This window comes from Oreochromis aureus, linkage group 6 (assembly GCF_013358895.1).
Source record: "Oreochromis aureus strain Israel breed Guangdong linkage group 6, ZZ_aureus, whole genome shotgun sequence".
NCBI lineage: Eukaryota > Metazoa > Chordata > Actinopteri > Cichliformes > Cichlidae > Oreochromis > Oreochromis aureus.
Genome location: NC_052947.1, coordinates 37,143,633 through 37,156,144, shown reverse-complemented (window position 1 = coordinate 37,156,144; position 12,512 = coordinate 37,143,633). Strand labels below are relative to the sequence as shown.

At 40.2% G+C, this 12,512-nt stretch overlaps 1 protein-coding gene across 12 annotated transcripts in view; it reads left to right on the top strand.

Moving 5' to 3' along the window:
- The window catches only part of ctnnd1 (catenin (cadherin-associated protein), delta 1), a 32,695-nt gene that overhangs the window by 12,333 nt on the left and 7,850 nt on the right, over positions 1–12,512 (top strand). For 11 of the 12 annotated variants that reach the window (XM_039613099.1, XM_039613097.1, XM_031756414.2 and 8 more), the window contains 13 exons: positions 202–276; positions 368–493; positions 717–1,006; positions 1,125–1,215; positions 1,498–1,688; positions 1,766–2,018; positions 2,812–2,883; positions 5,181–5,331; positions 7,344–7,545; positions 9,897–10,014; positions 10,155–10,311; positions 11,106–11,123; positions 11,442–11,507. In XM_039613099.1, coding sequence (XP_039469033.1) covers positions 374–493; positions 717–1,006; positions 1,125–1,215; positions 1,498–1,688; positions 1,766–2,018; positions 2,812–2,883; positions 5,181–5,331; positions 7,344–7,545; positions 9,897–10,014; positions 10,155–10,311; positions 11,106–11,123; positions 11,442–11,507 — 1,729 coding nt within the window. In that variant the 5' untranslated portion in view covers positions 202–276; positions 368–373. The remainder of the gene's footprint in view (positions 1–201; positions 277–367; positions 494–716; positions 1,007–1,124; positions 1,216–1,497; positions 1,689–1,765; positions 2,019–2,811; positions 2,884–5,180; positions 5,332–7,343; positions 7,546–9,896; positions 10,015–10,154; positions 10,312–11,105; positions 11,124–11,441; positions 11,508–12,512) is intronic. The other variant, XM_039613095.1, reaches the window with a different exon arrangement.

The window sequence follows — 12,512 nt, the reverse complement described above, 5'->3', positions numbered from 1 at the left end:
TTCGCTTTTGTTTTTTGTTTGTTTTTTCTTTTTTAAAACTTGGAGGCATGTGTATGTATTGCATATTGCTCAATATATGTGGAAAACCTGCTCTGTCAGTAGTGTTGTCAATGTTTGCTCATGGCTACATACATTCCTCTTTCATTTAGTTTGTGTTGGGCCATGTCATGTGTAATTTTTCTTCTTCCTCTATTTCTACAGAACGGCCGCATTCCTTGTGATGCAGACATAGAAAGGCTGACATTGAACGAGGGTTACATCAACGGGACACATCACGTAAGCACCTTTCAGATAGTGTTGATCCAGGGTTACTGAGTGTGTAACCTACATTTGAAGCTTACTCTGAAATGTATCCAAATGTGTGCAGTTCAGGATGGAGCCTGGTCAGGTGGTGCAGGAGACATTCACGGTGGAGGAACAACCCCAGGAGATGCCACCTATTGTGTCTGTGGAGACCAGTGAAGATGGGACAACAAAGCGTACAGAAACCACAGTAAGAGCTAGATGCTAATAGTAGTCACTTGTTGCGAAGGAGTTTCCAGCTGTAACACAAGGGGAAGAGTGGCATTCTGGCCAAACTGGTTCATTCTTGTTTTTGTTCTAGTTTGTTGCAAGGTTTGCTTTGGATGCTATCTCTGTAAAGCAGAGAAGTTCATACTTGTAATTATTCAGCATTGATACCTCATCTCTTTACTGTCTTGTCATCCCCTTTTAAGGTAAAGAAAGTAGTAAAGACTACCACCACCCGCACAGTCATCCCTTCTGTGTCAGACACACTGTCAGTGGATGGTGGAGGCTCTGTGACAGGTGGATACACTACACCCGCGGACCGAGTCTACAGGCAGGGCCCTGGAGTTCCTGTGCCAATGGACTACCCCACTCAAACTGTGCCCCGAAACTACCACTACGGACCTCCAGTGGGACCTTATGACGACTACCGCACTGGACCTCCATCTGAGGTCTATACAAGCCTCAACAGGGGAGCTCACATGGATGATCGCTACAGGTAACATGTTCAATGAAATTCCTGTTTATCTAGGCTTCAAGGCATGCAGATTGTTTTAAAACTTTTCCATGATAATGTTTTATCTCATTGTCAACCTCCTCCTCCTCCTCCTTTCCAGACCGGTTCATCCAGATGGGTATAGGACTCTAGATCCCAACTACAGAGCCCCCAGTAGGAACCAGTTGGACCCCTATGCTGCTCAGCCACAGGTGTGTTAAGCAATCATTGCCCAATTTACTCTGGCACTTCTGTCTTGCCGGAATTTTACTTTGCGGGAATTTTACAAACGACACATTTTTCTGGCGAGGGAGCGAGAACATAAGAATGAATTCAAAACTGTCTCCAACAATCCCTTCCCACCAATCAATTGTACTTTTATCATAATGTGTATGTCTGAGTTTCCAAGCTCAGACACAAGCCATTGAAAATCTATTTTGGAGTGCAGCCATAGTTTCAGTTGTTTTTGGATCACAATCTTTGTCTCTGTGTAGGTTGGGCCTATGGGAAGTGGTATGGAGCTTTCCTCCATTCCAAGGTTTGTTCCAGAGCCATACGGTCTGGAGGATGACCAACGCAGCATGGGCTATGATGAGCCCGACTATGGCATGGGACCTCCAATGCATTACAGCACTGTGCCCCGCAACCCCCATGCTTACCCTCGTGCACCGCCTCGCAGGACTGGGTAAGTTGTGTGATCTTTGATTTTCCATAATATATTTTAGTGTCAGCCTTTACAGATCTCTTCCTTTTTCCTCTCAGGAGCTATGAGGGCCTCTTGGATGGCGACATGAGCGGTGCAGGAGATTACTACTGGGGTGGTGGTGCGCCGCTGGCTCAGGGTGAAAGAGGGAGCATGGCTTCATTGGACAGCACTCTAAGGAAAGGCCCAGGCCCCGGTGGCTGGCGTCAGCCAGAGTTGCCTGAGGTCATCGCCATGCTCAACTACAGGCTGGACCCCGTCAGGAGCAATGCAGCTGCTTATCTGCAGCATCTCACCTATAAGAATGATAAGGTAAAGGATCCGAAAACAATGCAAGCTCGTTTTTTTTCACCGTTATAAAGTTTGTAAGGTTTTATATGTTTATATATTATTTTTTCACTAGATTTATTGTTTCATATTTTTTTTCTCATTTCTCATTATAATGTCAGCTGAATTTGTCCAGGGCTGATTTTTAAGTAGTGGACTTTAAGTTATGTTGACTTCATGACTTGTAGACTTTCCAGTCTCTAAACCATGTGAACCAAAGCCTCCTAAAGCTTACAAAGATTAAAGCTAAGGACATTTCTTGATTTGTAAGCACATCATATCTTTTCAGTTGGTTTTCATCTTTTATAAAAGGGTAGTTTTTATTTCGATTTCGGTGGTAGTTTGCACAGTGCAGGAATGATTGAGACGTGGTTTAAAACAAATGGAACAGACCAGAGCTAAACTTTGAGGATGTCACTAAACTTTAGAAATATAAGCAATGGCAAAATCAGAGGTAATAACTTGTAAAATAGCATGAGCTGACAGAGCCATTTTTGATTGTTCCAAGGGCTTAAGAAGTATTTTGTTTTGTATTTTGTGTGCATGCTTTTTCCCCTCAATGCTGATGGGAAATTCCCTCACAGATTAAAATACTTGTGGTTTTTATTGTCTTTTCAATGATTTTTCAGTGTCTCTCACTTGTTACCCTGTATCCTTGTTTTGGTCCCTTGCTTGTCTATTCATTCTTGATTTAATAATTGTTTTGCATGGTTTCTATTTAAATAATATAACAAATCCCCATTCACACTATTGCTGTGTCCCTCCTTTTTATTTTCAGGTGAAGTCCGATGTGCGTCGTCTGAAAGGCATTCCAGCACTGGTTTCTATGCTCGACAACCCACACAGAGAGGTCAGTTTGCTGTTTTTCTCCAAGGCTTTCTGTTCACTCTTTGCTGTTCTGGAAGTTTGTTATGATTGGGCTAAAAGTGAAGCTTAAGGGATGAAGTGTATTTTAAACTGTGAGGACAAGGTGAACTGTAGATTTACCTGTAATACCAAATGAATGTGAACTATAAACAAGCAGCATGTATTGGACTTCAAATCCTGGAGGGCGACATTTGTTCTAAATCCGGTTTTGGCCGAAACATTCAGTGGTTTTTCTTCAGTTCCCTTTCATTTCGGTCTAGTTGTGGCAAAATTTTGCTGATGTTTGTAAGGGCACTACCAAGGAAACCACATCATGCATTCCAGTCCCGAGGCAAAGAAGCGTCTTAATTTCACATTTCATGCTCCGTGGCCAGTGACAGGTTTGTAGTCTGGTGTGTGTGTGAGATAACTTGCTGACTGAGGAAATGGGTCACTCAGCAACTGCATCTTCTAAACATTTGAAAGTGGTTTTAAAGAGTCCATCCAATAAGTTTGTGTGTATGGAAAAACGAGTCCACATTAAGTATAATATAATGAAAAAATGGTCCAGGAATGCAGACTATTATAACTTTCAAAGCAACAGCGGAGAAAAAATTCTAGGATGTTTGTTAACTTAGTGGAAATAAAGTGGAAGTATTGCCTTTTTCCTTTTTATTTTTTTTCACCACTATTGATTATAACTCAGATACAAATGTTCTAATGCTGCAAACAATTGTGCAGTTCTTCTTTTTCTGTAGGTTTTTACATTATTAGCCATACATTTATTATTAAATAATACATACAAGTATTAATACAGACAAAATGCACAAAACAAAGTGATAGGTGACCATGGCTCAGGGGGTTGGGAAGGGCACCTGTAACCGGAAGGTCGCCGGTTTGATCCCCGGCCTCTCTGTCCTGGTCGTTGTGTCCTTGGGCAAGACACTTTACCTTACCGCCTACTGGTGTTGGCCAGAGGGGCCGATGGCGCGATATGGCAGCCTCGCTTCTGTCAGTCTGCCCCAGGGCAGCTGTGGCTACAACCGTAGCTTGCCTCCACCAGTGTGTGAATGTGAGCGTGAATGAATAATGTCATTGTAAAGCGCTTTGGGTGCCTTGAAAAGTGCTATATAAATCCAATGCATTATTATTATTATTATTATTATTATTATTATGGCAGTAATAAATACTATTATAGAGGTATTGTATATTTGTGGGCCATAATTATCATGTTGTAAATATCTGATATTCTAACCAAATAAGTACTGTGATAAAGGTGGATGCTCAAATTGAAGGTGCCTAGTTTCAAATGTAGGTCACTTCTCTTGGATAAGTTGAGTAGCTAGCTTGTGGTCCTCTCCAATGATGATTCTTTCTTGTTGTCAGAAAGAATTGTAGCCACATGAAAGTGAAATTAAGAGGCTGTTTGCATTTCAACCACAATAGAAACACATTTAGAAATAGAAATATAACACAATTACAAATAGAATGTCTTTATGCAGATAAACTGTTAGCTTAGTTTGCTACCATCTTTTACTTTAGCAGCTTTAGACATACTTTATATTTTTTACTTAAGGCTACATACATCAGCCACACCTTCTGTTGTTGTAATACCGGTGTTCTGAGAAACTGTCCTACTTTGGCAAATCGCCCTACCCGTATGATAATGTGACGGTGACCTCTGACTAACCCTAACCATAACAAATATTCACTATTGCTTTAAAAAATGAAGTAAATTTGGGTTTTGTGTGTGCAGCGAATGCGCAGAAACAACGGGTAGGATGGTTTGTGTGGTAGGATGGATTCCCAGAACACCGGCAGCGTGCATGTGTGTGTCTAAGGGGGAACGTGGGGTACAAAAATATAGGGTTTTTTTTTTGTGTGTGTTTGTTTGTTTTTCCCTAACTCTGAAAAATATTAATATATAAGGATCTAGTAAAAATGAGCAACTGGATTAAAAAAAAAAAAGGTTCCTTATATAAATAATTAAACCGTGCATCATGAAAAGTTACGCTAGTGGAGACCAAGGACAAAACTATGAGTCTTGAAATGAGCATAATAGTTCCCCTTTAACATTTCTTTAATGTGTAAATGTGTGCAAAATGCAGCCTGCTAATTTACCGCTAATTGTAGTAATTACTCGTATGAGGAGCTCTGCCAAGACCTATTTAATGTGTGCAGTACAGTTTCGAGGCCATGACTGTTTCTTGCTAGCAATCTCCATGCATTTGAAATCAGTGCCTTCAAGTACCACTCCATCGTGGCTGATGGCCCATTAAGCTGTGCTCGTGTATGTTACAGGTTCACTACGCAGCCTGCGGCGCACTAAAGAACATCTCATATGGCAAAGATCAAGACAATAAGATTGCCATCAAGAACTGTGATGGCGTCCCGGCTCTGATCAGGCTGCTGAGGAAGACTCATGACCAGGATCTGACGGATGTTATCACAGGTACATGATGCATAGAGATCCTGGACTCTGTTTTCAGTCTTGTTCAGTGTGGTTGTTTACTTTTGTTAAGGTGGCTATTATTAATTTAATTAATGTGTGACAATTTAGATTTTCATACTAGATAAAGCTGTTGGACAGCTATTGGATATGAATTTGCAACCCAACAGAAGTCATTTAGCCAACTGGCAGCAATCCCGCCAAGAACCATGCAGCTCCCTGCAAAATCTCCAAAATCCTACACCAAGATAAACTTTAATATAAAATGTACACAAAGGAAAGAGAAATTTTGTCAAGTCAGGATTTAAAACAGATTGTCTATTTAAAAAAAGGGTCAAAGTTTGTACTAATACATAAAATAGAACTGTCATACAACCTTATTTAAACTGCATTTTAAATGGGCAATAGGTTATATTGTTGCTTTTCATTGTGCAATCAACATTTATTTCATAATGTTATGGCTGTAGAATTGATGACACTGTCAAGGTTTAACGTGACAGTAACGTTAGCTTCGCTTTCACAGTGCAGCTCTGTCTGCCTCTGGGACCAAATCTCCACATTGCACAACCAAAATAGTAAGTTGGTAGGGCTTTTGTTTTCCATGGAAACTTCTGGTAGCTAAATATGGAAAAACTACCGGGGGGAAAAAAAAGTCTTCTGTTGCAGGAGGCAAAAAAAAGGGAGTGAGTGATGCAACCAAAGTAAAGCAAATGAACCTTGGACCGGCAATTTCTTGAACCTAAGAGGGATCAAAAGCCACATCAAGTTGGCATTGTGCCAAAAAGAAACAATGTAACTCCTGCTTACTTATTAGCCAGCCTGGTGTTTTTTTTTAAATATTTTTTGGAAGAGCTCTGTTTATTCATTTGCATTCATTCATAGGATTCCTGAGTTTGCAGAAACCTTCAGTACTTTTAAGTTTAAAATACAAGAAGACTTGATGATGATCAAAATATAGTCCACAGGGTATTTCCTGCATATAAAAAAATGTTGGCGCACATCGACAACGTTGGCCCTCCCCCAAAGAAAATTCACGAAGACTGTGATAAATCTTTAACCAGTGTTTTTAATGTTTAATTTACTCAGGCTTAAACTCAACTTTTTATGATTTAAAAGAAAAACACCTATATTTCTGTTGAGTAAGCCAGCGCAGTCACCCCACAAAGGCCCGCTCGAGCCAAGAAAAACCCTGAACTGATTGTAAGATGTTTGTAAATTTGTGTGGAAATAAAGTGGGTGTATTGCATTTTTCTTATTATCTGTCACACACCATGGTGTTACAGTACTCCAATATTGATGACAGCTGTTATAGTAATGTGCTAAAATCAGTCATTGGGTGATTCCAATCATTTCTGTTGAGTCAGGCAGCTCAGACTCTCTTCCTTGTTCCTTTTGGACCAGTCACGCTTGCATGTGTATGTGTGTATGTCACCACACAAAGGCTGAGTCCATTATAGTAATAATATATTTGTGCTCTTTTAGAAAAATATATTTGCAAAGTTTTCATAATTTCTCAGTGATATCAGTTGCAGGAAAAAAAGGTGCAGAAATCTAACTGAATCTTCTCGTCTGCTTTGGCAGCAGAAACAAACTTGTACCGGATGCATGTTTGTTTTGTTTGGATTCTTTTTTTTGTCCTTTGCAAGACCACAAATTGCATCAGGAGTGTTTGCACAGGATGCTTTATTTTGAAAATTGAGCATATTCTCTATGTGGTTCCTTACCTCCTTATCTGCTCTGTTGCAGCATCTGTTTAAAATAAAATAAAAAAAATAACAGTTATAATATAATATGATATAATATAATATAATATACTGGACTTGAGAGTGGACAGCTCCTTCTGAGGCACTGAAAGTAGTATTGTGGTGGCTTTCAGCTCTAGTGTAGTACATGGGTTGTCTTTTAGATTTTACACAGCTTTTTACCACATACACTGTTCATGGATGAGACAAATACAAATGCTCTAACCTGCAGGTTGTGTTGTAAATTTCAGTTTTATATTTTATTGTGTTAAGGAACGCTGTGGAACTTATCGTCTCACGATTCTGTGAAAATGGAGATCGTGGACCATGCATTGCACGCCCTCTCCGACGAGGTGATGGTTCCCCATTCAGGCTGGGAGCGAGGGAGCAACGGAGCAGGTGGTGGGGAGGAAAACTGCAAGCCCAGACATCTTGAATGGGAGACGGCCCTCACCAACACAGCAGGCTGCCTGAGGTATGGAGCAAAGGAAGGATGGAAGCAACATTAGAGAAGCATGATATAGTGGAGATGGAAGAAGAGAGGTTTATGTAGCTGGGAAAAGAAAGTGGAAAGTTGCCAGGTCAACAGATTGACAGAGCAGTGGGATGTGTGAGGGAGGATGGAAGCAATGATGAGCTAACAGAGCAGAAGAGCAGGAAATGCATCATGGAGTAGGCATAGTGAAGATGGAGAATGATGGTAGAGTCATAATAAAAAAATACTGAAGACAAATGTCTTCAGTCAGATTAAACTCAAAATGATTTTCTTTTTAAAAAAAAATCAGAGCTCTATTTACTTGGTCTTTATAAGATGCTAGGTGTAAATACATACATGTGTAGTAGAAGTATGTTTTAATTAAAACTATCTTTTCTGTAGAAGGAAATGAATAAGTAACAAAAACTCCAAGCAGATTCAAAAATTCAGACTTAAAAAAGTGAGTATATTAGAGTGATGCATCTAAGATATTTTTCATGTTAAAGACTCTAATTACTAGTACATATAAACACTTCTGGGTTAAATGTCAGTTATATATCAATATCAAAGAAAAGAAAAATTACCCAGTAACTGAGCTATCAGGAAGGGAGGGTGGGGGGGCAGGAAGGGAATTTCAGAGTTTACAGGGAGGGGGCAAGCAGAGGACAGTGGGGCATTGACTTTTCTAGTATAAACAGTATGTTCAGCCCTGTCTCTCTGTTATCTGGGATTTCCCTCAGCCATAAGTCTAATTATAAAAAGGTTACTCGCAGGTGTGGAAACGCATCTTATCTTGAGGATTAAAAAAGTTCAGTATTTACAGAAATGGTCTGGACAGCATCGTCAAATTTCAGCCTGACATTACGCAGGAGATGCCAGAGCTAAACAATCTCTTAAAAATTGGGCGGTTGTACTAGCATGTTGGTGACATAGTTAGAGCTGGGTCACTACGCCCTTTGACCCAGACAATTGTAGGACAAGTTGTAATTGGCCTTCCTGCAGCCAAACTCTGCAATTTCTCAGCTCATGTTGTTCAGACCAGCTGAAGAGTTGAGCTCACGCGGAGTGGGAATGCCAAGCTCCTACAAGCTTTTGTCTATTTCTAATTCCACTTAACAACATTCAAACAAACAAGAATGCTCTCTTCATTGTTGCCAAATAGACAGGGAGTGTTACTTGTGCAGAGATTTTGTGTCAATGAAGCTTCAGTTGCACTGCTGGGTTTAATGGTTAATTTAAGGTCATTATGAGTGCAGTTTGTTTTGCCTTAATGGATATGTATATATGCAGCAATATGAGTGCCTTAATTATAGTATAAATTCTAGCCAGTTTTGGCCATGTGGTAGCCACTATTATAATAGTCTACATATGGGTCATTGAAACGATGAGTGTGTCATTTCTGTTTAAAGCAGTTTATGTTTTTTTTTTTCAATTTAAGACTTGTAGGAGATCTTTGACAGAGAACTTGTTTTCTGCAGAGTACTTAATGACTATATTTACTCAGGAAATTCCTCTTTAAGTTTTAATACTGAGATGAATATTTTCAGGACTATCTTTGACTGTAAATCTAACCTTTAGTTTCCCTTTATGATTTAGTGTCACTTCACTGTTGAACTGTAAACGACAGATGGAAGGCAGAGTTAAACTTTTATGGCTTCAGAAGTCATGCGGGCATATCGTGAACAGTGGCACACATGTTTAATGTCTGCCTTATGTGTCTTCTTTTATAGCAAAGGTTAGTGAAGAGGGATTAAGGTCAAACACTACTTTATTTATATATGTAAATAGATATCTTCTTGCTTTTTTTCCGTTTGTTTCAAATACGTTTAGCAAATTTCAAGCGTCGTTTTTTGGAAACCGGGACTCTCTTTTCGTTTCCCTGCCGCAGTCCTGATTTAATTCAGTCAGCATTTTTTATTTTAAATGTCTGCCTACCGCAGCATGTAAATAAACTTCTCAAACTATGTAGTGAAGTCAGATGAGTGCCCTGTGCAGTGAAAGAGAATGTGTCCTGGTATTATGTGAAAGGGTGTGTCTGCCGACGGGAAACATAAAAGACGAAAGGCCACGACACTCAGTTTTCCAGCTCTCTTGAATCTTTTAAGTGCAGCTGAGTCAGAGAGCAGTTGAGAAAATTGGCCCAGAGATGTAACTCGATCTTGTCAAACTGTACTCTCTTTGTAAACTAGTACATTTAACAGGAGTTTCATTCAAACTTAATGGGGGTGTGCTCGGGCATTATGTACTGGAATCCTTTTGTAGTCACTATAGCAGACTCCTTCCTCTCCCCTTTAACCTCTTCTAATCTGCATTCTTGTTTCTCCTCTTCTTAACTTTCCTCTCGGCTAAAGAAATGTGAGTTCAGAGCGAAGTGAGGCGAGGAGGAAGCTCAGGGAGTGCACGGGATTGGTCGACTCGCTCATGTACATTGTCAAGTCCCAAATTGACTGTAAAGATGTGGACAATAAGGTATGTGGAATCCCGATTGATTAAATCCTTTGACACATTTGTTTGATCCTTGTTGCTTTTGTGTGTTCAGTAACATTTACCTGTCATTTACAATGAGAAAGGCAGCATTTTGATTCTTAACTTTCTCTCCATCTCTGCAGTTGACAGAGAACTGTGTGTGTCTGCTGAGGAACCTGTCCTACCAAGTGCACCGTGAAATCCCCAACCCTGAGCGCTACCTGGAGGCCACACCAAACCACCAAGGCCCCGCCTACTCCAGCAATAAGGGCAGTTGCTTCGGTTCCCGCAAGAGCAAAGGTGTGTGCCCTAGACAGACAGAGATAGCGTAGTTTTCATTCAGTATCGAGAGCATTTGGTGAGGTCACATCATCTCACTGAGCTGATACTTGCACATACACACAATCTTAGACAAACACACTTACACAAACAAAGCCAGTCATCAGCACAGGAATGTTAACCCCTCCCCCCCCTTAGAGAAATCTTATCCTCTCTTCAGCTGCTCTGTTTGTGTTTCACCGAGAGTATTGATTTGTTTTTGTCAGACTACAGCCCCAACTACAATTTGCTGGCTTTGTATTACAAAATCAATTGCAACAACCATGTGTTAATATTGGTATAAATATGTCAAATGTTTAGTTTTTTAGTTTTATTTTTTTCCCTTTATTTGTGATTTGACTCTTTACTTTTAGAAGATAGTGACTGATGATATAAGAGTGAGTGGTGAGGTGGTAGGGCAGAACTTAACTCGGGCTGCTGCAGGTGAGGTATAGGGCAGCCCCCAGGTAGTTACTTTGTGTTTGTAGCTACTCTACACTTTGAGTGCTACTTGTACATTTTTAATACATCTGATGTACAATTTCATGTGAATATGAAATTAATTGTTTGGTTTGGGCGTTTCCCTGCATTTGCTTTATTTGGCCTTCATACATGATTCTGTGTGATGGCAGTGCTGCTTTTGGGGTGTAAACAGGTGTTTACTGAGTGGCTCAATTATGGCTGCTTTCCTTTTTACTTAAATGCTCTCTTCCTCCTGTTCTGCTGCTCTTCTCTTTCTCCTCCCTGCCCTACATCCTCCTTCGGCCTGGCTGCAGATGAGTGGTTTTCCAAAGGTAAGCTTTCTTTACCTGGCCTATGCACTTTACTTCTGCTTTGTACTTTTGTCTTGGAGTAGGAGCAGTAGGATCATGGCTTAGATAACAAATGTTTTACTAGCACTAACATGCCCGATTTCTTAATAGCGGAACACTCGTAGAACGTGCACTGTAGTTTTTAAATCTTCGTGTTTGCCCTGAAGAGCATGTGTCTAACCAAATCAGAACACATGTACTAACAGTGCATGTGTCAGTCTGAAACAGCCATCACACTCAGAGTCAACAGCAGATTGTTTTGACATTTTTGTTGATGTTAATGTTTAATGTTGCTTCCAGGAAGGAAAGATGAGGATACAGCTGATGATACAATAGACATTCCAAAAAGGAACTCACCTGCTCAAGGTAAGCAAAGGCTCTATGAACACCTTTTACTGAATTAAGCCTTTATAGACGTGTAGTTCAAAACACTGAACGTGTTGTGGTGACAGCGGTTTCTCATTCAGATGAAATCCACCTTTAGATGACTGTTTGCTACAGCTCCATTCACAGGCAGACACGTAGAGGATGTCATAGTACACCTGAGTTATCTCTTATTTGTCACAAATGCCAGGTAAACTTGGTGGTTTTTTGACACCAAATATGTTCCTTGTCAACTGATAAAGCGCTCAGACTTCTGAAAATGTAGTTTGCTCTGGCTTTGCTCTGGCTTTGCTACTGCACGCGCAGTTTGATGTAGGCTGTACCTGCTCCATCCACATGAACTTGGAAGACCTCTCTTCTTGATTGCAAATGGCAATAATGCATCAGTAATCGGTGATGCATTGTTTGTAGTATACTTTCTGTAAGTAGAATTTGGAAACAGAATTTTGTGACATATGACTGTTGTTGCTATACAGGTTAGAATAATCTACAGGACAAAAATCTAAATCTGGACCATGAATATTCATGAGATGATGTCCTGTTGAGCAGAGTGGTCATGTAAGGGCAGCCAAGGGCAGCCAATGTGAGTGCTAAAAGAAAGACATGCCTTCCAGCAGAGGAAGTGGATGAGGACAGTAAGGAAATGAGTTACAGACTTTGCTTTTAGAAGTGCAAATTTACGCCAATTCATATTTGTAAGTTTTGCAGATTTCTGCCTCTCTTGTCAGTTTTGATTTCATACGTCGTCATAACATGCTTCTGGAAAGATCTGTTGTTGTGCACTTTTTCATGGGAGATTAGGAGCAGTGGGTGCCTGTTGTTTGCATTCATGTGGAAACAATCTCACAGACAGACACACACGGGATCTCTGCCATTTTCTCTGATTGGACTCACTGTGCTTTAAGAGGCTTTCAAGACACCACAACAGAGATGTTCTCTCTATCACAGGGTTTGGTGTAAAGGAAGATTTATTAGACTTAATTGTAA